The 27,943-nt window shown below is 36.9% G+C and overlaps 1 protein-coding gene and 1 long non-coding RNA gene across 6 annotated transcripts in view; one reads left to right on the forward strand and one right to left on the reverse strand.

Moving 5' to 3' along the window:
- The window catches only part of SBF2 (SET binding factor 2), a 448,846-nt gene that overhangs the window by 43,496 nt on the left and 377,407 nt on the right, over positions 1 to 27,943 (reverse strand). Inside the window, exons 25-31 of one of the 4 annotated variants that reach the window (XM_074273451.1) lie at positions 27,773 to 27,918; positions 24,302 to 24,500; positions 15,467 to 15,663; positions 6,052 to 6,192; positions 5,059 to 5,154; positions 3,041 to 3,115; positions 778 to 962 (exon numbers count right to left, since the gene is read on the reverse strand). In XM_074273451.1, coding sequence (XP_074129552.1) covers positions 778 to 962; positions 3,041 to 3,115; positions 5,059 to 5,154; positions 6,052 to 6,192; positions 15,467 to 15,663; positions 24,302 to 24,500; positions 27,773 to 27,918 — 1,039 coding nt within the window. The remainder of the gene's footprint in view (positions 1 to 777; positions 963 to 3,040; positions 3,116 to 5,058; positions 5,155 to 6,051; positions 6,193 to 15,466; positions 15,664 to 24,301; positions 24,501 to 27,772; positions 27,919 to 27,943) is intronic. The other 3 variants (XM_074273453.1, XM_074273452.1, XM_074273454.1) reach the window with 3 other exon arrangements.
- Positions 147 to 27,900, forward strand: LOC141545990 (uncharacterized). Of its 2 annotated transcripts, none has more exons than XR_012483204.1 (3): positions 147 to 291; positions 23,799 to 23,856; positions 26,714 to 27,900. It is a non-coding gene; the product is annotated as an uncharacterized LOC141545990 (long non-coding RNA). The 2 variants fall into 2 exon arrangements; XR_012483205.1 differs by lacking the exon at positions 26,714 to 27,900 and adding an exon at positions 24,690 to 24,794.

Below are 27,943 nucleotides of genomic sequence, written 5' to 3' on the forward strand. Positions count from 1 at the left end.
AGAGATAGGTGGGTGGTGCAACATGAGTTGGTTTTTTGCTTCTGCTATTGAATTGCCATGCATCACCTACTCAGTAAACATACGCTGGATAACAGAAGGTTAGTATAAGCATACCCAAATTCTTTGGAGTGTTGGGCCTGCCCATTCAGGAAGGCTACCTCACTAACACAGGGTACCCAGTCCTGTTCCTCGCACAGTCACTGCTATGGCTGGATTTCAAAGTCTCAGTGCAGATTCTACATGTATAAGCTTAGAATCAGAACCCTGCTTCCCTGGAGCAGAGACTTCAAGGTAAGACATGTTCCCTATCAAATGATAATTGGAATTGTCTTGATCTCATGATATCATTCTAGCTCAGTCATTCTTTGACAAACTTAGGTCCTACTGGGGTCCAAAAGAATCATGGATATGTAGAAGTCCTAGTCCAATATGTTATGCCTAATAGTGTCATTGGGCTCTTTCACTTTACCTTTCTGATGCTCGGTTTTCTCATCTGTAAAATGGGATAACAACTCTTGCCCTGCTTTCTTCACAATGCGCAGACACAGTTATTTGTTATGTTAAGCCAGTGGTACCCATTATTTGAGAAGGGGGCTGGCTGTTTCAGGGTTTCACCAGGGTTTGAGTCACTAGGTAGGGCTCACTACGTGCAGAGCACCCCAGGTCACACAGGGAAGCTGGATTAGAAATACAGGCTCACAAAGAATGGCATCTGAGTTAGAAGTAGCCCCAAGAGCTGTCCTCACTTTCCTGAGTGATAAAGAGAATGTTAGTTACCCTTAGCTGTGATTTTTCGCCAAATATGTACAGGGCAGCTTGGCGCTTCAGGAGCTGACTCTGTAAGTAGGCATTGTTGCTGAAGGATGTCGCATGATCTTTGCCTGCCAGCCGGGCGCCAACATCGATGAAGGATGCTGGAGAGTTGATAAAGCGATTGCTGGAGCGAAGGCTTGCCCAGACACCTTTGCAAGAGGCACAAACATTACAAAACTGGCTGGATAAATGCAATTATCTTATCTGGAAATCATGTTGACTATGGAACCAAAAGCATGCACTTTGTACATATTTATGAAGAGACCAACATGAATTTTGTCTAGCTTAATGAGACTAGAATCCCAAACAGGATTAACATATTCTTAAAACCAAAGTTTTCCAAAATGAACTACAGTACTTGGGAAGAAATAGATAAAAGTTATTTTGCTGGATGAGTTCCTATCCTAATCATGAATCATGCGCTTTTAAGCCAGTTATTTCCCCTTTTTGAACCTCAGTTTCCCTATTTACAACTGGAGACACTAGGACTTGAACTGCCTACCTTCCAGAGTTATGTCAGAGGGCTTTGAAAACCTCAGTGCAGTTCAGCCAGGAATCCTTATCGTTAACAACACAAGAAGCTTCTGTGTAGGTTCCTTGGATGCATCCAATAGGTGTGTCACTCAGCAGTACTATTTCTGGCATTCTACAGGAGCATGGATTCTAGAAACTTTAAGACTCTAGCTTGGGAAAGTTTTTAGCTGAAGAGTTTGATTTAACTCCTTCTGAAAGCTGAGTGACAGCTTCCCTGGAGCTCCAAGAGCAGTTGGCTTATCATGAGAACAGAAAGAACAAAGATTTGGCTTGTTCTATAGAATTATACAAATGTCTGTCTGGGAATTGGAGGCTGATAAAAAGCTTGTGGGAAGAAAGGCTAGCTTATGCATCACCAGTATAGAGATTCCTGGGCATCGTATTCAGTCTGGAGACTGGGGAAAAGTGGAGGTAGAAGTAAGATGATGCTCTGAAAACTTTCCCTTCCATACTTTCTGGGACTGATGTCACTAACATTCTTCCTGCCACACTTGGAATTCCTGATTTTAAAGAAAGGTACAAAGACCTTGCTGGATTGGAAATCAATCCCCTTGAATCAATCACAGAGAGGTCATGGAGAGTCTGAGATTCTGAAGATGAAAAAATTCTCTTATTTTCTTTTAACCTGAAATTTCTTTAAGTCTAGTAAGCAACGATGGCTCAAAATTCCACATTTTGTTGAAGCCGGGGAAGAAGACAAATACAAAAGGAAGGTCAAATGCAAATATATAATAAAAGAATGCTCACTCTTAATAGCTGAAGAAAGCCACCTAGGTCTTAATTTTATCTTCATTAAATCATTTGTCATTGGGAATTTCTTTAGGCAAGAATATTGCATATTGAATGAAAAAAGATAATTTGTCATTTGCTTGCTTAGGTGTCATGGACAACTGAGTCACGCTGCATCTCATCTCACATCATGGGGCAGTGGAGATAGGGTTTATTTCATATGTAATCAGCATATCCAAAGCAACAGCCATATTTGCTGGGCACACAGAGACAGCAATGTTTCTATCAGTGATGGGGTGACAGGGATTCTTGGCCACTTCAAGTGTTCCTTACATTCTTGAAAGGGTCCTCTCTGACAGGCACCCCACAGGGCTGCCTTTCTACATAACCAGAGGCCAACCTGATAACCCCTTGCATACCTCTCTGCCTGTGAGGATGTTCTGGGACTTGAGAAGCCCCCTCAACTCTCAGAAAAAGGCTTTCTAGTTAAATTCTGCCCCACCAAAAAAGGTGTCCTCAAACAGGGTGCACTAAGTCTGCTTTAGGTGCCATACTAGTGGAGAAAACAGAATGGTGGAGCTGATAAATTTAGAACACGGGTGAAAATGCTTTTGGACCTGATCTATAATTTCAGTGGTGTAGGGATCTAATGGTGAGAAAACGTGCTCTGCCAATGAACAATGGAAACTGCTTTCCACCACATGGCTTTGGAGAGGCACCTGGGGATCATAGCCAGAAGATGCCAGAGCTGGGCCTAGAATCCACAGCTTTCTGACTCCTTTGTTGGTCTTCTTTCCAGTATGTCATGCTGCCTTTATATGTGTGAGACAAAAGGGATGTAAGTCAATGCACAATGAATCAAATGGTGAAATAAAAATAGAAGTATCCCTGTGGACATATGAAAACAAGCTAAGTATGAACATGGTGAACAGTGATGGATGGTTCAGAACACAGAGAACTGTACCTTGATTATAGACTCTTTCCTTAGCTGTTGATTTGGGGTTTGTCTGAATGAAACATTTATCTCTGTGCCCAGACACTGGCAGGTAGAATTAAAGGAGGGAGAAGGCATGGGATAGGCAGGGAAGCAAAAGTCACAGCAGAGTGAGAAAGAAAAACTGGTTACTAATTTTCCCAGGAATTTAACACCGAAGAGAAAATGTTATGAGACATAGTAAAAAAGTACAAGATTCAACTCATCCCACACCAAAAGATGAACCACACTCCTGTGCAATGAAATTTCAGTACCTGTTTTTTCAAAGGTACCAAATTTCATAAATATTCCATGAAACTTAAAATGGGCAGTGCAACTGAGAGGCGCCATTATTGAATTATACCAAAAGGAACCAGACTCTTGGGAGCTCCATTCAGCCAGAAGCACATTTCCTCAATAAAATAACCACATCTTTTTATAGCTTCCTGGGCTGATGGGGAAATGTCAGAGAGCATGGTGACTACTTAAGGAGGCCGGAATAAACCAGACCTGTGCAGCAGGCAAATTGGGATGAAAAAACCATAGAAGATTCAGGAACCACTTGGTATAACCAAAGACATGTTGGTTAAAAAGCACAACAACAATAACGACAATGACAACAACAAGAGCTTCTGCTTTAAAAATAAATGCCTTTACTCATAAGCTGCATCTCTCTGTCATAAATACAGAGGCATTTATGTCAGCAGCATAAAACATGACCCTGTCATTATATCTACAAGTGCTCTGGGGAGGCCCCATATTTGATATTTTTCTTCAAACACCTATTTGCACCAAAGTAAGAGGCAGAATTAAGAGATGATTTTTCTGCATTTCTGATAGAAAATGGATTTTATAACAAGTGACCATATTTGAATGTGGGATTTTGGCCATGGGGAGGTCTCTATGAAGCACAAAAATCACAGTTAGAGCACAGTAGCAATGGAATAGAAAAAGTGCTTCTGAGGGCTTGACCCTGGGCTGGTGACTGGCTGTAGTGAGCCTGGCCAAATGGCCTGGTCAATAGTTTATCCCAGAAGCCAGTTGGTTCCTAATGATGTTTGATGACTTTTGTAACACTAGAAAGGGACTGGAAGGCCATGAGAGAATTATCAAACAGATTAATAATTCAATTTAGCCAAAATCTTGGGCAGTAGGTCTGTGTTCATTGATACACAGAGCCCTATTTAAGTCACTTCTTCATGATCTGAACTAAGGGAAGAAAGAAGAAGAAAATGGGAAACAATTCCAGGCTCAGAGGAGTTGTACGTATGTGGTAGGAGGCAGAAGGGAGAAGCTTGGGTGAGGAGCTTGTTTCCTTGATTCACCAAGAGAAAAAAATGGAGCTTTTCTCCCTTCTCTTGGGGAAGCACACACTGGTGCCCCTGGGACCCTCAGGACTAACTTTTCTTTTCTAAACTGCTCTCTTCCTTCCTCCTAACGTCAGCTGCTCTTTATGAGGAAGGAGGCATTTAGCAAAGAACCCAGCATGCAAACTTTACTTTTATAATGACACCTAACCCTCCAAATCAGAAGCTCAGAGGTAACAAGGTCCAATGTCTGTGGTTTCTGCTTAGCTACAGGCTGGGCCTGGCTGTCCTAGTGACTGAAAATTGGGACCACTAGGGAGCTCTTAAGTTGAGTCATTCTTCAAATTAGGTCATTTAGCCATTTCCTAAAATGATCTCCTCCCCTCATAGATTTTCTAAATGTCCTTAAGTTAAAAACAAAAAACCAAAAAAACCCAACTTAATTAAAAATATATATAGGCAGGCCTCAGATTATGATACCATTTGGTTTTGCATTTCAGCTTGTCTCTTAACATTTTATTAATTCATCAAGCAATTATCTACAAAGAAAAATAACTATAAAACATGGAAATTTAGCAGAAATAAGGTGCTCCATGGAGACTTAAACAATTAACTATGAGTTTAAGATTTCTACTTTCACTTTTAAGGGCCATTCTGTTTTTAATTATATCAGTGCTCAGTTATAAAATTAATCTTACTAACCTCCTCGGGTAAAGCTATTGGATGGATTTACATCCAAATGTCCTGGCACTACCTGCTTGAGCACAGTGGACACTCCTGAAGTCTTTCGCTCAGGGCCTAAAGTCAGCCAAAAAGAAGAATAAAAACTATCACATTGTTCAAGTTAACATAACTCAAATGACATATTGTTCTCTTCACGTATAACATGTCCAATTGCTGCCAAATATTGTACTTTTTAAGCACCCAAAGCTGTATTAGAGATAGCAAGCAGATATGATGACTCTCTCAGAGATAATGTACACATTTGCAAGATTATGGAGGGTTAGGTCTGGCTGATGCAGTCAGAGAATTCAATGATGAATGCAGCAAAGCAAGCATGCTTTCTAGATGGTGTTACTTTACAAGGAAAGCCATCTTCTGCTGGGCTGATTCAAACAGGTGATTCTGCCAAGTAGACCAACTTTTCAAGTCACATGCGCCTGTGTCTAATACATCAGGGTTACCTTTACATGAACCCTATCGAGTTTCATCACATGATAACTGAAACAGAATATGAATGCAAGTCTCAATGGCTTCATCCAGATCTAGCTGAAACACACTGAACTGCAAAACTTTATCTAAAATAGAGGTAGTAAGACAGTGCAGTAATTTAGGAGAGTTGAAACTACATAGAGGATAAAATGGACACATATTCCCCTATAATTTCTGTAGCATCATCCACAATCTGAGAGTTGGACTCACTTTATAAAATTTCAGTTGAAAAAGGTTCTTACGTGAAACTAAATGAATCTTGTCCCACTTTCCTACTCTTTCCCTCCTCATTCCAACTTCTAAAAATTAGTTACATCTGGTCACTCCCAACCAGAACAGATAACAAACTTTGTTTCTAAGCAATCTCCCAGGGCCCCCTTGTTGACAGGAGTAGCACAATTTACTAAAAAAAACTAACAGGCGAGTGATTCAGCAGTCCTGTGTGCTCCTCCTTCAGGCAGGGCCGGTTCTAAGAGATCTTACCTGGGGACAGAGCCAGTGCGGGCCTGACAGTCAAGGTGTTACTGCCGCTGAGCTTCTGATGAACTGAAATCGCATTCAGCAAGGCTTGCAGGTATTTCTCCTGTTCGATACTACTAGAAGTTTCCAAAGAGGAGGTGGGAGCTAGAGAGAGAGAGAGATGGAATAAAAGGTCAAAGGGGAGGATACCACAAAGTATTTGTTGGCTGCTTATTCACACTCATGTCAAACTCAACTTCATATCACAGATTAAACACACTGAACCTCATACTACTTGAAGTAGCCCCATTTCAAACAAAATACAATCTATTCGCAACGAGAGTCTCCTCAGTGAGGACACCTGGGTCTAATATGGCTGTCTCACGCAGGCTCTGGCATTCTGAAGCAACTTGGCCACGTGAGCCTGTGAGCCGACCGGACAACTGGCCCCTTTCTGGTCATGCAGCTGCTGCTCCCCTAGTGCTGCAAGAACCAACCATTGCTGAACACCAGGCACCCGCAGTGGGGTCAGACTGAGCATTCGTGGAGTGGGAAGGAGCCTGGAGGAAGAGTGACCAGGCCCAAGGGGTGCGCAAGGTGGGCAGGGGACTTCTCAGGCCTCGCTGCAGTTTCCCTGTTTGTTACAGAAGATGGTCAAGAATTCCAGTTTCCAATGCCCAATCTCTTTTCAAGCTGAGAAGAAAAGCTGCTCATTGAAGATTCCTATCCCTCCCCTGGGCTCTGTGGCTAAGGAAGAGCTGCTGCCCTCAGCAAATATTAGCGCTCATATTTCTCTAAGGGCAGAGGGGAAAACAGAGCTCACCCACAGGGAAACGCTTTGTTTTATCTGATCTGAAGTGTTGGGGCTTTTCTTTTATCTACTGACCACAAATTTAGCCTCTGTCTATAATTTTCACCTGCCTTTTAAAAAACTAAGAAAGAAAACAAACACAAAAAAGTTTAGTTTTTTCCATTTAAAAGTGAAAAGCATTTGGATAAAATAGACACTACTTAATTTAAAAGCTTATGCAAAAAATACTAACATCATAAGCTTAAAGAAAGTATCACCAGGAGTTCTGGAATGACTCAGGGCTGTTATGTAACTCGGACATACTTATTTGCTGTTATAACTACAATGCAGCTTGGGAGAATTCCACAGGGGCAGCAATTCAGAGAAGTCAATTACCTAAAATTACAAAAATGTTCAGACTTCAATACACGTGGTCTTAAAATATTCTACACCAGGAGCAGAGGATGTCTTTGCTTTCACCGAGCCAAATTAGACAGAAGGAGGCAGCTGACCTTAGAAAGAATACAGAAGGATGCTAGAAAACTAAAGGTAGGTTAGCTAGCAAGGAGATGGCTGTAGAGAGAATTGGTGCCCACAAATTGCTTCATTCTTTCTTTGGCGTAAAAAAAGTTGAATAGAGCTTCTCAGCCTTGCTTGTCGTGGACCACTTTGGTGAAGTCCATGAATTGATCCCTTCTCAAAATAATTTTTCTTAAATGCACAAACAAGGATAGATAAGACTACAAGGAAACTACAAGAAGAAAATGGAAATATATTAGTAAAGTATTTTAAAAACAAATTCATGAATGCCAGATTAAGAAATCCTGATTTAGAGAAAGTATCTCATCCTTCATTTGTTCATCTGGATGGAAACTGGTGAAGGGTACTCACATTATTTTTTAAAATTCAAAATAAAATTTTTTTTGAAAACAAAGATCTTCCTTTCTCTCTCATAATGCCTACCACCACCAAGAAAGCAAGAAAAGCAAAGTTCCTGATGCAAACATGTATAACAAAAGTTCTTGCACTGGCCATGTTAAAAAAAAAAAAAGTGTCAAATACTTGACTCCAGGAGCTGAGCTTCATCATGAGTCCACTGTAATTGTGGTTAGTCATTTTCTGATCAGAGTTCCCAAGTCTTTCAAAGTTGGTTGTTTGTACAACACTGATGGTATTGTTTAACTGTTCTCCTAGTTCTGCTCACTTCTTTCTCCATCAATTCAAATAAGTCTACACAGGTTTTTCCATCACCATTCCTTATAGCATTCTATTACATTAGTATTCTATTACATTTATGTACCATACATATGTTACATATATATTTTTTAGCTATTAAACATTTGATGGGAACCTCTTTAGGGTCCTTTTTTTTCACCACTAAAAAAAGTTGCTATAAATATTTTTGTACATAAGTCTTTTTCCTCTTTCTTTGATTTCTTTGGGACCACAAAGACATGATAATGGTATTTTTGGGTCAAAAGGCATTATTGCAAAATGCTTTCCAGAATGGTTAGAATAATTAATAGTATATGCATGTGCATTTATCCATATAAATATGCATCTAAAACTAACAATATGGCTGACATTTAATGTAAATTTCTCTCTTGAATGAATATTTGTTTGACTTTGCCTAAAATTAATGATGACTAGCTCTATTTTTTTCTAGTAAATTCTATCCCTGATCCTTATTATAATGTTTCCATATAATCTCTTATTTAGGTAAATTATTATTATTATTTTATTATAGCTTTTTATTTATAAAACATCTTCATGGGTAATTTTTCAGGATTGACCCTTGCAAAACCTTCTGTTCCAACTTTTACCCTCCTTCCCCCTCCCCCTCCCCTAGATGGCAAATAGTGTTTAGGTGTTTAGGTCTTGAAAAGGTCATTTTGAGCAGAGGAGCCACATGATCAGGTCTAGGCCCTAGGAAGATTATTATTATTTTTAAAATTATTTTTTGAACTGAATATAAACTAAGAAAAAACAGAATAGAAAATAATAATAGACCCTTATGGAAAGCAAAGTCCAGGGCATAACTAGAAGAAAAATTACATGAAGAGGAACAGTGTGAAGAAAGGCCAGAAAGAAGTGGTAGAAGAATTTATTTGCCAGAAGTTTGAATAAAGGCTTTTGAGCTAAAATGACATTGATTAGATACACCAATATGACTTCAGTCCCTATGAACCTCTTTTAAATGGTCTAAAACAATATTGAATAATCTTGCTGACACACAGTGTAGTTTTTCTCTTTTTAATTTTGATAGAATAAAATATTTTAATTTTAACTTTGAGATCATGATTGTAGCTTTGCTTTTTTAATATAATAAATCCTACTCCTGTCCATTTTTGGGTGTATTTCATTTTTATAATGTTTCCTAAAAGCAACATATTTTTAAATTCCAATTTTTAATGTGCTATCCATTTCCATTTTATGGGTAAATTTGTTCCATTCATATTCTAAGTTATTACTTATGTATTTTCCTCCTTCCTATTTTTCCTCACTATTCTGTTCTTCTTATCCTACTTAGCCTATTCTTCTTCACTCTCTGCTTTACTTCTACCACTATCTTGCCCTCCTATTCCTTAACCTATTTAAAAAGTCCCTCCCTTATCCTCTCATCTCACCTTATCCTCTTGCCCTCTTTTTTTTTTTTTTTAATTTAGAAGACTTCTCTATGTGTCCCAACCCCTTCTTTAAACCCATGTTCAATGAGAGTAAGATTTCAGCACTACCCAACCTCCCTTTACTAGTTGCTTCTTTATAAATGTTTTCCTTTTATGCCTCATTTGTATGAATTGCTTTATCTCTGCTTAGTTTATTTACAATCACCTCTTCATACTCAGTTCAGCCCAAGCCTTTCTTTTAAACTACCCAAATATAAATGACAGTTATAAAAGAACTTATATTTTTACACTTACAAGAAATAAACAATTTGATCTTATAGAGTCCCTAGCATTTGTTTTTTAATGTTTATCTTATAGTTCTTCTAGATGTTAACTTTCCTATAAGGGTTTTATCACAAAAACCTCAAGTCTTTCAGTTTGTTAAATGTCCATTCTCTCCTCCCCCATTCAGGATTATATTTAATGTTGACCCCAGCTCTTTTGAGCTATGGAATATAGTATTCCAAGAATTATCCTCCTTCAACAGAATAGCTGCAAGGAGTGGTATATTCCTTTATTTTAGCTCCATAAGATTTAAATTTTTTTTGGTCGTTGTTGCTTCCAATGTTTTCTTCTTAAACTTGAAGTTTTGAAACTTGGCTATGATATTCCTTTAAGTTTTCCTCCTGGGATCTCTTTCAGGTAGTGAATTTTTTCTATTTCTATTTTGCCTTCTTGTTCTGGAACGTCAGGGCAATTTTCCTCAATCAAGCTTTTGTTTTTTTATTGTATTTCTCAGGTAGTCTGACTATTCTTAAATTATTTCTTCTCAAACTGTTTGCCAGATTAGTTGTTTCTTTGATAAGATGTTTTACTTTCTCTTCTATTTTTTTCATTCTTTTGGTTTTATTTTGATTTCTTGGTATCTTAGAACATCATTAGCTTCCTTTTGCCCAATTCCAGTTTTTCAGGAATTATTTTCTTAAGTTTTTAATTCTCTATTTTAATTTGGTTGACTTTTTGCATATTTTTCTTGGATTGCACTTATTCTTCCCGATTTCCCATTTTTGATTTTTAAAGTCTTTTTTCTTGCAAGAACTCTGTGTTAGGGGCTTTTTTGTTTCGCTTTTTATCTTCCTCTGGGTATGAACATATTCTTGATCCCTATAAAGTTACCATTGATGGTTGGGTTCTTTCTCCTTTGCTTACTCATTTTTATTTACTTATTTCTAAGAAGCTATGAAGAGCTATGCGGATAATCAAGTTGTAGTCCCAAGGTATGGAGAATGACCCTAGGTCTCAGGTCCTTCTTACTATTATCTTCTGAGGATAGTCTTAAGGCCCAACCTTGGGCTCTTCTTTCCACTCCGAAGCCATGATTAAGGCCCCCAACCAATGATCTCGCTCCCTCTGCATTCCCTCTGATGGCTGCAAATTACAGCTGTCCTCTCTGCCCAGAAACTGGAAGCAAGGATCTGCTCTCCTGCCAGTGCCTCCTGCTAACAAATTCCCTGTCCCTTGCCCCTCATTAGTGTAGAGCAGGTCCTGGGATCCAGCCAGCAAAGGTATGGTCCTGCAATCTTCTCCTGCCCAGTGGGCAGATTCCACACTGTTGGCAAAATGCCCCAAGGGCTGCTTGTTTGATGATTTTGCAATTGGCCCCGGGAGAATCTGCACTTCATTCAAGCCCCAGAAGGTTGGATCTTTCTGGGGGTCTTCTCAAATGGTTTTAGGAGGGCCACTACTTTTTAGCCTGTGTTTATTTCTGTTGTTTGGAGGTGATGTTCTTTTTTGTAGAGGAATTTTTGTGAGCCAAAAAATTTCTGACCTACTCTGTCATCTTCCTATGTGTATTTTTGCATGTGTCTTGGCAGAAAGTCCCAAGTATTTTATACTGTTTGTAATTACTTTAAATGGAATTTCTATTTTTTTTTTCTGCTGGATTTTGTTAACATGAAATGCTAATAGTTTATGGGGGTTTATTTTATGTCTTGCACCTTTGATAAAACATTTAACTGTTTTGACTGATTAGCTTTTAAAATTGTCTCTTTAGGGTTCTCCAAGTAAGCCACTGAGTCTTCTGAAAATATTTTCTTTTTTTCTTTGCCTATGCTTATTCTTGAAATTTCTTCTTCTTTTTTCTTTTTTTGGTCTTACAGCTAGCCTTTCTAGCACTATTCTAAAGACCAATAATGATCATGGACATCCTTATTTTACCACTGAGCTGATGGAAAAGGATTCTATTTTATCCTCATTACAGATAATGATGCCTCGATCTTTTTGATAAATACTTATCACATTAATGAAATTTCCATTTATTCCTATGTTTCCTAGTGTTTTTTTTTTAAACAGGAATAAGTATTGTATTTTATAAAAATCTTTTCCTGTATCTACTGATCATGTAACATTTGTCATTCTTGTTATTAATATGGTCAATTATGTTTATAGTTTTTCTTATATTAAACCATCTCCTTATTCCTGATATAATCTGATTGTATTACAGTACATAAACTCTATGATATGTGACTATAGTTTCCTTATTAGTAATTTAAAAAATTTTGAAGAATATTTACTAGGGCTATCTCTATAATGTTTACTTTCGCTTTTCTGACTTTCTCTCTTTAAATACAAAGATCACATTTTTGTCACAGAAGGAATTTGGTAAGGCCTCTTTCCTAGCTATTTGAATAGTTTGTGAAATATTGTATTTAGTTCTTAAAATATCTGATAAAATTTACTTGTAAATCCATTTGGTCCTGGGATATTTTTCCTTAGAATTTCATTTATACTTTGTTTAATTTCTTTCTCTGGTATTGGATTCCTTTAGTTTTTAAACCTGCTAATCTGGGCAATTCATATTTTTATAAATATTCATTCATTTAATTTAGATGGCTAATAGATACTTCTTTCAATTTCAATTTTTTTTTTTTTTTGGAGACAAAATATTTTTGGATTACAATTTCTATCCCATTAATCTAATGCAAATAATTTATCCTTATTCAGCCTTTTATGACTTTTCTCTCACGATTACCTCTCTTGATTTTCAAGTTTTATTTCAAAGTTTCTAAACAACTCTGGTCTTTTCATTAAGAATCCTTAAAAGTTCTATATTTCATTAAAGATTTTACTCTTGTAGGAATTATACTCATTTCTTCTGGGCAAATTACTCTTGGTTTCAGCCTACATCTTTTGCCTTCTGGAATACCATATTCCAAGTTCTCTGTTTCTTTATGTGATGGCTGCTAAATCTTGTGTGATCCTATGGCTCCCTGGTACTTGATTTTTTTTTTTTTTAATGGCTCCTTGTAATATAATTTTCTTTGGCTTGAAAACTCTGTAGTTGGCAACAATATTCCTGGGTGTTTTCTTTTCATAGTTTCTTTCTGGAGGTTATTGATAGTGATCCAAAATAATCTGTTTTTTTCTCTATTTACTCTCTGGTTTAAAGAGAATTAGGGAATTTTATGATTTTTGAAATTTGGTGTCTTAAGATCTATTTTTGGTCATTGTTTTCAGATAGTCAACTAATTCTTAATCTCTCCTCTCCCCCATTCATCTGTTTTGTAGGCTATTTTTCCCCTTACATTTTTCCCCCTACACTTTTCAATCTTTTGATTTTGAGTATTTCTTATTGTCTCGAAATCATTAGCTTTTATTTGGTCCATTTTCAACTTCTGGGAGTTTATTTCTTGGGTAAGATTTTGTACTTCTTGTTTTAAGCCATTACTTTCTTTTCCAAATCTTTCTCTCCCTTCCTCAGTTTTCTGATAATACCTAAAATGAAGATTATAGAAGTTAAATTACTTGCTTAAGATAACTTTTTGGGGCAGCTAGGTGGCACAGTAGATAGAGCACCAGCCTTGAATTCAGGAGGATCTGAGTTCAAATGTGGTCTCAGACACTCAACACTTCCTAGCTGTGTGACCCTGGGCAAGTCACTTAATCCCAGCCTGGGGGGGGGGGGGAAGATAACTTTTTTTCCAATTTTTTCTCTAGTGTTCATATTTGATTTTAAAAATCAATTAGTAATTAATGGTTCTTTTTTTGACTTTCATTTTGTTTTAAGCTGTTTCTTCTTCTTTTTTTTCCTATGAATTCTACTGAAACTTGTGTCCAAGTTGAATTTCTTTGAAACTGCTTGCAGACCTTTTGGAATCATTCTCTTCTTCTAACTCTACGTTAGAACTTTGTTCTTTGCATTTGTGAAGGGAACATCTGGGCTGATTTATCTTCCCTTTTCACCTTTTGCTGCTTTCTTGGGGTATTTAATGTGTTATTTCAGTCTCAGGAACAGGCCAGGCTTTGGATCATTAAGCTTTTAATGTTCCCAAATTCTTGTGATTATTAAAAGTGGATTTTTAATAGTTAAGTGTGGTCGTTTAAGAGCTGACATAACTAACTTCATTTTTCTATATTCAGGATTGTATCATAGGAGCAGCTTGCAATATGTTGATTTCCTTTAATATCTCCTTTAAAGCTCCAATTGCTACAAAAGAGACTTTTTCATTGAAAAAGAATTTTGTCAAAAGTCTGTTCCTTTTCTTTACATTGTCTCACAAGGGATGTGATTCTATTTGATCTAGTGTAAATGGCTATGCATAATAAGGATATATGTCTTTTGTAACTAGTGATAAGCATCTTTTCTTGTAACAAGTACATCTTTCCTTTCTAAGTGACCAACCTGCTTTGTAAGAAGCATGTCTCTTTTTTGCTTTGGTAAACAATGATTGCATGAATTATCGGAATCTCATACGTCCATCAACTGCTGGTAAAGTATATTTCATTTTGAATGAATAAACTGAAAAATTTCACATCAGTATTATGCTGGATTACTGGTACTAGTTGGCCAATGAATCTAAAGAAAACTCAAGTAACATGATTTAGGGAAAAATCTGATCACTATCTTCCTGGTTTGAGATCTACAAATTCCTGATCTGAGTTTGGGAATGCACCACACTTCTGTGGGTTGCCCCAGGTTGGAAGTTCCAGTCAGATTGCTGTTAGACTCAGCCACTTTCACATACTTGGAAAGCTCTGCGAGTTCAGAAGTATAGAAATGTAGGCTGCCTTGTTCCAGTACTCCTACCCTGTATTCCCCTGAAGGTTTCAGAGTGGGCTGGGGGTTGGAAATGAGATTGCTGTACTCCTGGGTCTGAGCCACCCAGACACACTTTACTTCTGAACTTGTACTTCACTCAGCATACAGACTTGGACCCATACCTGTTCTTCACCCCAGGCCATTAAGGTTAGGTGTAGGTCCCCTACCTCAGTCTGTTCTAGATCTGTGACTTGAAATTGGGTAGTAAATGACAGAACTTCCAGCAGGCACCTGTTCCTGCATCCTAAAGAAAGACAGAATCCTCCTAAAGGAGCCTGGGACATGACTGTCCTGGTGCACGGTTTCAGCTTTCTGAAATTCTCCACATAGCATGCCTTTGTCAGATTTTCCTCCTCAAGACCCACAGATCAATTTGCTCAAACTAGAAATCTCAAATACTGTTATTTTTCCCTGTATTCCCAAACACGAGTTGGTATGTGCATTTTCTAGGTCTTTTTGAAGTAGCTATTTGGAGGAGTTCAGTAGTTTTTCCTGATACTCTATCAGGTATTTTTAAAAGAAATTTTGTGAGAAATTCTTTTAAGATTCAAATACTGACTAGAATTTTTAAGAACTGGATCAAAATAAAAATGGACCACCAACAGTCAAGGTTAGCATAGTTTTGGCTTATATTATGATTAACCAGTAAAGTTGGAAAGGGTTTTTCTCAATTAAATGAGAGTATGACATAAAAGTAAAAGAAGTAAATGGTGTTTATTCTTGAGAACATGAGAGAAAATAAGGAAAACTTAGACATAGGTTAGGATTATATTTGGAGATATAAGGACCCTTATGGATATAGTTACAAAGAGGGAAAATGATTGGGCCATGCCAGCAGAAAATTAATGGAAGAGCTGGGACTATAACAGTGGTGTACTAATCATGGCTTTTCCTGGTAAGGAAAATGAACACATTCAGCCTGTATGGGCTATACTGAGTACTCACCTGTAGAATGAGGGTTTGGGGATTTGAAAAGCCCAACAACTCCTTTTCCATGGAATCCACCAGCTCGAAGCAGCAGGGTACTCGTTTTGGTGTTCTTCCAGCAGACAACAGGCAGGCGGTTTTGTCGATAGCAGCGAGCCACTCTTGGTAAGCTACTGTCCTGGACAGCTTGAGGTACCACTAAAAGCCCTGGGTAACTTTAGTTCCATAGTTAGGGAGTAAAGGAAGGTGGGGAAAAAAGGAAGGAGGGTGAGAGAGAAATGGAGAAGGAATGAGAGCAGGAGAGAAGAGGGAAGGAAAAAAGAGGAGGATAAGGGAAAGGGAGGAAAAGTAGAGGGAGGGATGAAGGAATGTAAGAGAGAGAGAGACAGACAGAGATGAGAGAGGTAGAGACAAGAAAGAGAGAGGGAAAGGGAAGAGAGAGAGAGAGAGAGAGAGAGAGAGAGAGAGAGAGAGAGAGAGAGAGAGAGAGAGAGAGAGAAAATAAATATCAAAATTCTTGTTCAAAGCTCTAGAAAATCTTATTTTAAGAGAGGACCACAATTCAAATAGCAAAATGTGTGATCCCTTGGTGGAGTAGACTGGCTTATATCAACAATTTATTTGTTCTCTTCATTTATTTCTATAATGAATTTTGAAATGAGAAACTTTTTTTTTTTTTTTTTTTTTTTTTTTTACAGGACACTTTCAATGACAATTGCACAAGTTTTTAGTGGCACAAGTCCTGTTTTTGGAGGACTCTGAAAGCAAAGGTGATGGGTGAAAAGTCTGTAGTTTGAACCTGTTTTTTCCCCTTGTACCGTGTTCTTAATTTAGCTCTGCTTTTCCTCAACTTGAAATAAAGATCGTAAAGATTAATGATTTGGCGTCCGGTTTATGAGAATGACATGTCACAGTGCCAACAGCTCACTGGATCACTGAAAACAAAACAAAGACTTTAGCATCAGGATATATGATTGCCTGAGATGGCTAAAGGATTAAAAACGAAAAACAAATCAGTGCTGGTACTAGGACAATATGTCCAAATGTCAAAGTGTGTTTAACTATTTTATTAACACTGTATACTGGTATTTATTTTAAAAACAAATTAGCTGAAAATTTCAGGATTTGTTGCAAGAAAAGGAGAAAAACAGATGAGCATCTTATTTTTGCAGTGCATTGAGTGTAAAAAGATGGGCAAGTTTCAAAGGATTTGATATACTTCCCTCTACAAGTCCATTTAGAAACACAATCCCGAGGAGACTGTCCACAAACCACTGCCCGCCATATTCCAGTCACTGGGAGGCTCAGCTCTGAAGCTGATGAGGGAGGCTCCTAAATGGATATGCTGGTTTCCTCTTTTAACAAGGGAAGATACAAAAACTATTTTCCAAGCTCAAGAGTTCATGTTCCTCAAGCACTTTGAAGGTTTGGTATCATAGGTAGCCTTATTCTCCAGAATAAGTAAAATCTCACTTATTCAGATTAACTATGGAAGAATCCAATTCCAAATTAAAAAAAAAAAGTATGAATATAATCCTATATTACATATAAACCAAAAGATCATGGACTTAAGAGCTGGAAGGGCTACCTATAACCATGCTAGCTCCCTCATTTTGTAGGTAGAAAAGTGAGTACTATGGAGGATGAAGGGCTTAGTGCAGGTCACATAAGTAGATGGTGAAAGAGCCAGGATTTGAATCCAGGTTCTCTGACTGCATATATGGGACTCTTTTCATGATTCTACACTATTAACATCCTATTCTTTATCATCTCCTCCATGAAAGAGGGTCTGCTCTACCTTCCTTCCCAGAAGGGAATGTTTTTCCTCTCCATTGGATTTTTGTTCTATTTTCATACAATTATCATTATCTATTTTATATCACAGTCATTTGCATTCATGCCTTTTTTGCTAACTATACTTTCCATGAGGGTTAAACTTTTATCTTATTTATTTTTGTGTCTCTATAGGCTGTGATTATGGTCAGGTCACTCAGGGACCTGTGCAACTCCTTAAGACTGTAAAAGAGAACTCCCAAAATGCATGGAAAGAGGAAGCTTCCTTTCTTGAAGCTTCCTAGAAAACTAAATTACAGATGTGGAATAATAAAAACAACAAAATTTAACACAGTCAGTCCTTAAGTGGAATGGAAGGAGATGAAGAGAGGAGCTTCAAACAGCAGCCAAGAAACTTAACTAAGTTGAGATTTTGGCAGCTATGGGGACAATGGAATATAGTCAATTTTGTTCCCTTTGTTCCATTAAGAAATTTCAACTCATTTTGCTTCCATCTTGCTTCTCATTGACTCTATTTTAGTGGACCATCCCATCTTCTCTTTTTCCTTATCAAACAGTGAAATCTTTTTTTTTCCTTTTAAACATTTTATTTTTTTCTAATTCTATTCCTCCCTCCTTGTGTTCTACTTTCCTTCAAATATTGGCCACATTGGTTTTGTTTGTGCTAAACTTTTACAATTTAATGTGATCAAAATCATCTCTTTTACACATTTTAATGTTCTTTATCTGTTTTTTAGTAATAAGTTCTTCCCTTATTCATGGATCTAACATTTAAATTATTTCATGCTCCCCTAATATGCCTATAGTAGTATTCTTTATTCTAAATCATATACCCATTTTGACAAAAATACTTGTATAGCAGTTTGTTTTTTTTTTTTTGTGGCGGCAAAGAACAAGAAATTGAGGAATGGCTGAAAATGCTGTGGTATATGATTTTGATTAATTCTGGGGATTTGGTAAGAAAATTTGTCAAAAGCTTTTCTTCATCTTTTGAAATAAATATATGATTTTTGTTGATTTTATTACTGTTATGTCTTCCTAATACTGATCCAGCCTTGAATTCCTGGTATAAATCCCACCTGGTCATAGTGGATGATCTTTGTGATATGTTGTAAACTCCTTGATAGTATTTTACTTATTTTTTGCATCAATATTCATCAGGCAAATTGGTTTATAATTTTCTTTCTGTTTTCTGCTCTTCCTGATTTAGGTATTAGCATCAAATTTGTGTCACAAAGGAATTTGATAGGGCTCCTTTTTTTTTTTTACCCACTTTCCCAAATAGTTTATAATATTGGAATTGCTCTTTTTTTATATTTTTATAAATATTCATCCATTTCACTTATATTGCCATATTTATTTATATATAACTGAGCAAAATATTTCCTAATAATTTCCTCTTCACTGGTGGTGAATTCACCCTTTTCATTTTTGATACTGATAACTTAGGTTTGTTCTTTTTAAAAACAAAATTAACCAATGGTTTATGTATTTTATTGTCTCCCCCACCCCTAAAAGAATCAGCTCTGACTTTAGTATTTCAATAGTTTTCTTTCAATTTTATTAACTTTTTTTTTTTTTTCAAGTTTTCCAATTGAGTGTTTACTAGGGATTTTAAGCTTGTCTTTTTCTAGGGTTTTTTTTTTTTTTTTTTAAATCTGCCTGTCCAATTCATTGATCCACTCTTTCTCAATTTTAATGATAAAAGCATTTAAGAGATATAAATTTCCCTCAAGTCCTGCTTTAGCTGCATCCTGTGAATTTTGGTATTTTATCTCTTTGTTGTCACTCTCCTCAGTGAAATTATTTACTATTTCTATAATTTGTTCTTTCTTTATTTTGGGGGATTAGATTTAATTTTCAATTAATTTTAATCTATTTTTCCATGGCCCTTCACTGAATGTAATTTTTATTGTATTATGATCTGAAAATGATGTATTTAATATTTCTACTTTTCTTCATTTGTTGTGAGGTTTTTATGCCCTAAAATTTCTGTATCAGTGCCAAGTGTCACTGAGAAAAAGGCGTATTCTTTTCTATTTCCATTCAGGTTTCTTCAGAGGTCTATTATACTAACTTAAAAAAAATCTTATTTACTTCCTTAACTTATTTCTTGTTTACTTTGTGGTTAGATTTACCTAGTTTTGAGAAGAGGAAATTGGGGTCTCTAATAGTATAATTTTACTCTTTATTTCCTTTTATAACTCATTTAACTTATCCTTGAAAAATTTAAATGTATTGTACCACTTGGTGTGTATACATGCATATGTTTAATATTGATATTATTTCATTGTCAATGGTACCTTTTAGCACGACATAGTTTTTCTGCTTAACTCTTTTAATTAGATCAATTTTTGCTTTTGCTTTGTCTGGGATCAAATTGGTACTTTTGCTTTTTTAACTTCAGCTAAAGAATAATAGATTTTGCTCTAGGCCCTTACTTTAAAACCTGTGTGTGTGTGTGTGTGTGCGCGCGCGCGTTTTTCTGCTTCAAGTATGTTTCTTGTAAACAACATACTGTTGGATTCTGGTTTTTAATCCATTCTAAGCTGTGAAATCTTTCTCCCTACTCCCTAACTCATTGCCTAATGAAGGCAATATTCCATCTCTTATCTTTCCTCTAACACATTGTTGGGGGAAGAATCTTTCTTATGAAGTAGAAAGATGCTAGAGAGAGAATTCTGGGAAGATGATCAGAAAATTCCAAGTGCTCCAGATTTCCTCCACCAAAAAAAAAAACCCAAAACAAAACAACAACTACAACAACCCCCCACCCCCCAAAAAAAAATTGCACCTCTAGGTGAATGTAGAATACTTCACAGTGTTTACTGGGAGAAAAAGAAAGGAGAAAAAAAGAATAAAGTAAAAAAATGCTCAGCACAGAAGGAAAGAAAATGTACAAGAAAGCAAAGATGGACAATTTTATATACGATGTGTTCTATTATTACATATGCTTTCTTGAAATGGAAATTTATTGTTACATGTTTTGAATCCTCTCATGTTCTGTTGTGCACATGACAATTATTTTTTTTTCTATTTTCAATTTAAAGTTTTAAATTTAAAAAATTTAAAAAAAATTATAAATTCTCTAGGTTAGATAAGATGATCTTTCAGATTCCTTCCAACTGAGTCTATCACCTAAGCTATTATGATAATCAATTTACTTCCCAAGTACTTGTATTATTTAATTTTTTTAATCTTAAATTATTTTCCCCAGTTATATTTAAAACACTTTTGTAACATGTTTTTAAGATTTTGAGTTCTAGATTCTATCGCTTATTCTCACCCACAATTAAGAAACCACATGTGAAGTTATGCAAAACATTTCCATAAAAGTCAAATTGTAAAAGAAAAAAGAGATCTCCTACCTAATGAAAATAAAAACTCTCAAGAAACATTTAAGTTAAAAATAGAGAGATAGCAAGAGAAATAGAGAATGCTTCAATTTATATTCAGACTTGATCAATTCTTCTTCTGTGTATGGATAGGATTTTTCATCATAAGCCCTTCAGAGTAGTTGTGGATCAGTGTACTGCTGAGAATAGTTAAGTCACTCACAGCTGCTCATCTCAGAACACTGCTATTTCTTTGCTTACAGTACATTTCACTTTGCTTGAGTTCATGTTAGACTTTCCAGGTGTTTATTTTTCTTTCTGAGAGCATCCTGCTTATCATTTCCCAGAGAATAATAATATTCTATCAGAGAAACTTACTTCAAAATTTTTTTTTACAATTGCTATTGCTAACTGTATTCCCCACCATTTGTTCTCTCTCTCTCTCCTGTCACCCTGTCCCTCCTCAAAAGTGTTTTACTACTGACCATTCCCTCCCCCATATGCCCTCTCCTTTGTCACCCCTCCCCAATCTAGCTCCTCTCCTGCATGGTAAGGTAGATTGCTATACCCTCTTTAAGTATGCATGTTATTTCCTTTGTGAGCTAATTATGATGGGAGAACACTCCCTCCCCCTCCTCTCCTCCACTTGTATTACTTTCACATCACAAATATGACCTCTTTTTCTTTTTACTGGAGCCCTTAGTTCTGTGCTCCCCTTCCTCTCCCTCTGCTTCTGGAGGTCATGCAGGGGCTCAACAGTGGGCAGGCCCACTTAATCAACTCCAGTAATCCCACAGAGCAGCTTTGTTCTGCATGCAGGTTCATTATTTTCTATGATAGACCCCCTCAACCTTTGTCTTTACTTGGTGTAAATTTTATCTGGACAGCCCCAAAAGAGACAAGAGAAGGGAAAAAGCGGTGTCTTATGGAAACTTCACATATCAGGAACTGTGGCACTGAAGACTCCCCATCTGGAGGACACACAGCTTGCCATGGGTTTCACAGCACACAGCTGCTCCACAGTCCAGTAGCTGCCAGGGCCTGGCTGCTCGGACGGGGTTGGCACAGGTGTCATTACTTGTGCCGTAGTACAAGAGAAGAGGTTAGACACACAGAACCAGTGGCACCTCACTTTTATCTCCAGCAGAAACCACACCCCAAATTCCTAAGCCTGGCTTAATCACTCACCACATTCCGTTCTAATAGACACAATATTAGAAATGATTGCAACAGAAATAAGATTAAAAAAAAAAAAAAGAAATCGAGGGAAAACTATAGATTAAAAAAGAAGCAAAATTGTCATTTTGGGCATGTGATGTGATGGTGCACTTAAAGAACTCTTAAAAGTCAACTAAAATGACCTGATACAATTAATGTATTTAGTAAACTAAATGCCAATTAAACCCAGCAAGAAAAGGAGAGATTCCTTTAAAATAACTACAGAAAATATAAAACAGTGGTCTTCAAACTTTTTAAATAGGGGGACAGTTCACTGTCCTTCAGACTGTTGGAAGGCCGGACTATAGTAAAAACAAAAGCTCACACTCTGTCTCCGCCCCTCAGCCCATTTTGCCATAACCCAGCGAGCTGCATAAACATCCTCATCAGGCTGCATCTGGCCCGTGGGCCGTAATTTGAGAACCCCTGATATAAAATAATATCTGAGTCTACCTTCCAAGACTAATGATAGAACTATGTAAACACAACTACAACAAACAATTGCTTACAGACATACAGGTATACATGATGGGAAAAATACTAATTGTTCATGAGTAGGATAAAAATACCACCTAAATTAATTTATTTATCTGCTAACCAAGTTGCCAAAGGATTACTTTATAGAACTAGAAAAAATTAATAAAATTTACATGAAGGAAAAAAGATTGAGAATCTCAAAATAAATAAGTGTAACAAAGGAGACCAGTAATTACTGAAACAATTTGGTATTGATTAAAAAATGGAAAGATTGGCCAATGAGACAGATTAGGTATGTAACACACAGAAGGAAATGTTTCTAATGCCCTACAAATAGTATTCAATAAAAAGGACCTCAGCTACTATGTTAAAGACTCAATATTTGATAAAAACTGCTGGGGAAATTGGGTAGCAATATGAAAGAAACTGGATTTAGATCAACTTTTAATACGTTATACAAAATTATGTTCCCAATAGATGTTGAACCTAGATACAAAATAGATCACATCACAAACAAGTTAGACAAATGTAGAAAATAAATTACCTAGAAGATCTATGGGTAAGAGAAAAGTTCATGATCATATGAGAAATAGAAAGGAATATAGAAGATGAAATGGATAATCTTGATCACATGAAATATAAAAGCTTTTGCACATATATACCTTAAAAAAAGCTAAGATTAAAGGGAAGCAATTAACTAGGAGTAAAATCTGTAGAGGGCTGGAACTCTGGAGAAGTATACTTGAAACAACATGTTAACTCAATGGAATTGATGAGATGATGGTTCTTTAGTATACATATACTTAGTACATAGCATGGTAATGTAATGTGGTTCTCTGGTTCACACATATTCAGTATGCTGTAATGATGTAATTGTAACAGGGTATATAAGGGCTGAGAAGGACTGGAAATGATTCATTCCATCTTTTATCAGACTTATAGTGTCTTTGACCTGCCTCCTTCACTCCTCCAGTAAGACAAAGGACTTGGGCTGATCCTGAAGTTTTCCAGAAAGCTAGTCCGAACATTACAAAATCTTAGCAGCAAGTTGCTCAGATACCAGTTTCATTGCTAAGACATATAAGGAACTGATTCAAATTATAAGAATAAGAGACATTACCCAACTGACATTTAAGTGGTCTAAGGTAGAGATATAAAACACAAATAGAAACCAATCTCTACAATAATGTATTAACATTGTTGTATTTTATTTTTATTTAAACATTTCTGATTCAGGGTACACTTTGGAGTTTCATTGGTTTTGGCCAAGAGGTCTAAGATTCTTAAGGAGCTAAAACCATATAACAAAAAAATGCTCTAGATCACTACTAATAAAATATAAATTTAAGCTCTTCTGAGATTCCACACAACAGCTATCATGTTAACAAAGTTGACATAAAAAAAGATAAATGGCAGGGGGGGCTATAGTAAAACAGGCACACTGATACCCTATTGTTGAACCTATAAATGGGTGTGAGTATGTGTCTGTGAGCATACATACACATATATGCTCTTTTTTTTTTCAGTGAAATATGAGGCAAGATTCTCAACTAAGAAAGTGGAAGGAGGGAAATCCATGAGGAGGTATGAACAATGATGAAAAGGTTTGGAAAAGTTACTCAACATGTGTTGAGTGGGATGATGAGCCTAAAGGAGGTGTAAAAGGGTTGCTTTGCAACAGTGAGGGTCTCAAGTAAAGTTCTATCACATAAATTTGCAGTTGATTCAATAAGCAGTTAGTAGGGTATAACACAAGTATGGGGCTTGGCAGGGAAATATAAAAAGAGGGCAAAGGACTCAAGAAAACAGTACAGAGATGAAATGGTGGATCAAAATGGTGGAAGGACTGTAGGACACATTGAAAACGAAAAACAGAGTTTGGGCTTTTAAGGCAGAAAGAGAGGTGGGATGACCACAGATAATGAATTTCAAAGTTCATGGATACTGAAATGGAACATGTGTGTGACAACCATCTCAAGGTATGGCTCTCTCTGTTTTGTATGAGACCCCAAGCCACCCTTGTACTCACCTGCGACAGAGAGAATACATCCGGTTTGAAGCAGTAACTCTAAAATACTCAGTTTTGGAGCGGGAAGAATTGCCACTTATGGTCCCCAGACCTAAACGCTGATAGTCTCTGAAACAGGCTCGTTCCACTAATTGTTCCATTGTTGATTTTTCAGAAGCCTTCAGGGTTGTACTTGTGGGTAGTTCATTGTCATCTGAAACTTTAATAACAAAAACATTTTAAAGAAAGAAGGAAGTTTTTTAAAAATAGCTTCTAAAAACTTCTGGGAGACATTTTCATTTATTATAAAGGAGTTTAATTCAAAGGGGAATGAGTGTTAAAGATGGTCAAAACACCACAAGTTCAGGTAGCATTTTTTGGTTGATGTAACTTTTTTTTTTTTTTTTAGGTTAAATGTGAAATTCTTCTAACAATATTTCTAATCATAAGCACATTTATCATGCTGAATAAGTAAAATCAGACCAAAAGAAAAAAATGAGAAAAAAAAGCAAGCAAACAACAACAAAAAGGGTAAAAATATTATGCTGTAATCCATTTTCAGTCCCCAAAGTCTCTCTCTAGGTGCATATGGCTATCTTTATTACAAGTCTATTGGAACTGACTTTAATCACCCCATTGTTGAAAAGAGCCAAGTCCAACACAGTTGATCTTAATGTAATTCTTTATAGAAAATCATCATATTCAGACACAATTAGAAAAAGTATTTTCTTTCAGAAATGATGGGGATGTTTAGAAAAATTAATGCCAAAAGCTAATTTTATTACCATTTCACCCATTTAAACAAATTCTTACTGTAGTTCCAATTTGGCTTGATAGCTAAGCACTCCTATTTTAATTACGTTTATTTATGAAGGCCAGGTAGGCCTTTTCTACAGATTGTGATGGGATGTGAGGCTGAGGTTAAAAAACAAAAAACAAAATAACTTACCAGAGTTTCACACTACTAACCTTCAACTCCAGCAAAATTACTATATAAACTCAGACCTGATATACTTTGAGTGGTAAATTGATTTCACTACTCAAGGTCACTATTCAAGGATGTGAACTTCAAACCTTTGATTACAAACCCAGTGTTCATGATCCAATTTCTAATGTTTCTAAGGGAAATCTTGAACCAAAGAAATTTATTATATGTGGGAAGGGCCCAAGAGTGAACCTGGTTCATGTAAATCTGGAACTGAAGTTCTGGGCCAGGAGTTACAAATTCAAATTATTATTATTGCTGTTTTACCATTTTGCTTTTTTTTTTTTTTTTTTTTTTTAAAAGAATCTTCCCAGTAAGAACTTAACAGAATATTTACAATGGTAGTTAAGACTACTTTCGTTTGGGAACACTGAACATTCTATGCCTGCATGCTTTCTCTAGAAGGATTTTTTTCCCCCCCCAAATGATATTCCTTGAAATCAATTAGCTACTGAACTAGATGATTTAAAAGAGGTTATAGCTAAGTACAGAATCAAACTATCAAAACTGGAAGGGCCCTTAACACCCATTTTACCCCTCAATTGAAAGATGATAAAATAGAGGCTCGAATAGAGGAAGGTACTTACTCAAGATCTCATAGCAAGTTAGCTTAAGTAGGTCTGGAAGCTTAATTTTCTGATGCTCATAGTTCCAACATTTCTTAAATTAGGGTAAGGTTCTAAATAATTCTATTCATTTTCATCAATATATAAAAAAGTAAATTCTTAAAGAAAAACTATGTAATAACTTTTTGTTTACATACATCTGCTATTACCTCAGGCCACAAACCGTAAGAATTTTTCCTCTGAGTTTTTTTTTTTTTTTTTTTTTTGAATGAATGAAACTTTGGAATCTTAGTTTTCTCATCTGTAAAATAAAGTAGCTAAAGGTGGTTTCTCCCTGGCCTGCCCTTCCATCTTGGTCTGTTTCTAATAGCTGATGTTCTTCAGGGCCTATCTGGAAGAATTCCCTCCAGCAGCAGATTTCAGAAGCCTACCTCCGTGGTTTCACTGATCTTGGAGGCAGGAGTAGGGAGAAGTTTTCAGTTGGACTTATACTTCTTAACTGTTTCCCTAGGCTACTGTTCCCAGATAGACTTTGTTTAAAATTTGTCACTGCTTTCTATTCTGCTCTTCTAAAACTTCTCACATCAGTTATCTCTGTGTGTTGGTGAAACGGCCATCTGTTCTGCTAACAGTAATACTTCAAGGATCCATTATTTTCTGGTAAGTGCATAAGGGATGCATGCTCATTAGAATGCCAATAAAAGACTGGTCTCTTAGCGGGCAAACTTCTAGTGATGAGGCACTCTACATTTGTCTCATCTGGTCTTTGGTCAACAGGCAAACAATTCAATATTAGGCCAATACTCTGGCTACGTGGGAACTCGAAGGCACTAGATCAGCAAGTATTAATCGAATGCCTCCTATGTGTCTTTGTTTTGCTAGGCACGGGGATTCAAAAACCAAAAATAATCCTTGCCATCAAGAAGCTTCCATTCTAATGGGGGAGAAAACTTCCAAGCAACTCTACACTGGTAAGATAGCTGACAGGACAGAATACATAAGTCATTTTGGAGAGAAGATGCTAGCGTTAAGAAGCACCAGCCAGGATTTCTTGCCAAAGGGAGAATTTTAGCTGAGACCTGAAGTCAGGAAACAGAGACAAGGAGGGAGGAGACAAGAAAGTGCCTGGAACAGCAAGGAGCCGGTGCCACCAGATCTCAGCATCCATGAAAGAGGTGAGAGCTGTAAGGGTAGGGAGGACACAGTGGGGAGCCATGGGCACTCACTGAATGAGGGGCTGTCAGCCCCCTCCTTTGGTGGCTGAGTGGAGAATAGATGGGGAGAAACTTTGAGCAAGGAGTCTGACCAGCCTTGGCTTGTACTGGCAGCACCTACAAGAACTCAAGATACTTAGGACCTGTCCAGCATGTAATGAAGCCCCTGTTGGATACTGTTTGCTTTAGCCAACCTGGGAGAATGGCCTCCCTTCATCAATGAGGGCCTAGAACTCGGAGAATGCTCTGGCAGAGTTGAGCACATTATCTGCCCTCTCTGGGTGCATGTATACATGCACACACGGATACTTCATTTCCCCTAATGCGGTTTGTGAACCCTGAAGCTTGATGTGGACAGACTAGCAAAGCAGCTCTACAAAAGTGAGACACAGAGTCTAATGAACAAAATCTATCTGATCAATGGAGAACGGGGAAAGTCTAGCTCTGGTTGACAGCCAACATTCTGTCTAGGAAATCTGGGTCTTAGAAAGTCATGGCTGGAGGGCTGCTCAATTCTATGTCAGGGTGTGAGCCTTGGCATTGCCAACAATTTTCTGTGCCATCTTGAGCAAATAATTTTAATCTCATTAAGCCTCATTTTTCTTAGATCTGAAAGGAGTGACTCAACTAGACAACCTGTAGGGCCTTTTCCAGAGTCTAGACTCTATGATCCTTGTCTCCTACACAGGAAAATATAATTTAATTTTGAAATAGAATGCATATATACCAGAGATGTCATCCTCTTCATTCCATCCGGGACGATTTCCCCGCTCTTCCATGATTGTTCCTGTTCTCCTCTTCAATAAATACTGGCGACCGATGGTCATCTTCCCTGCTCGTTTCGCTCCTTTCACAATTGTTTTTGAAAAAGTGCTAGAGATCAAAAATCAAACCAAGT

This window comes from Sminthopsis crassicaudata, chromosome 6, assembly GCF_048593235.1.
Source record: "Sminthopsis crassicaudata isolate SCR6 chromosome 6, ASM4859323v1, whole genome shotgun sequence".
NCBI lineage: Eukaryota > Metazoa > Chordata > Mammalia > Dasyuromorphia > Dasyuridae > Sminthopsis > Sminthopsis crassicaudata.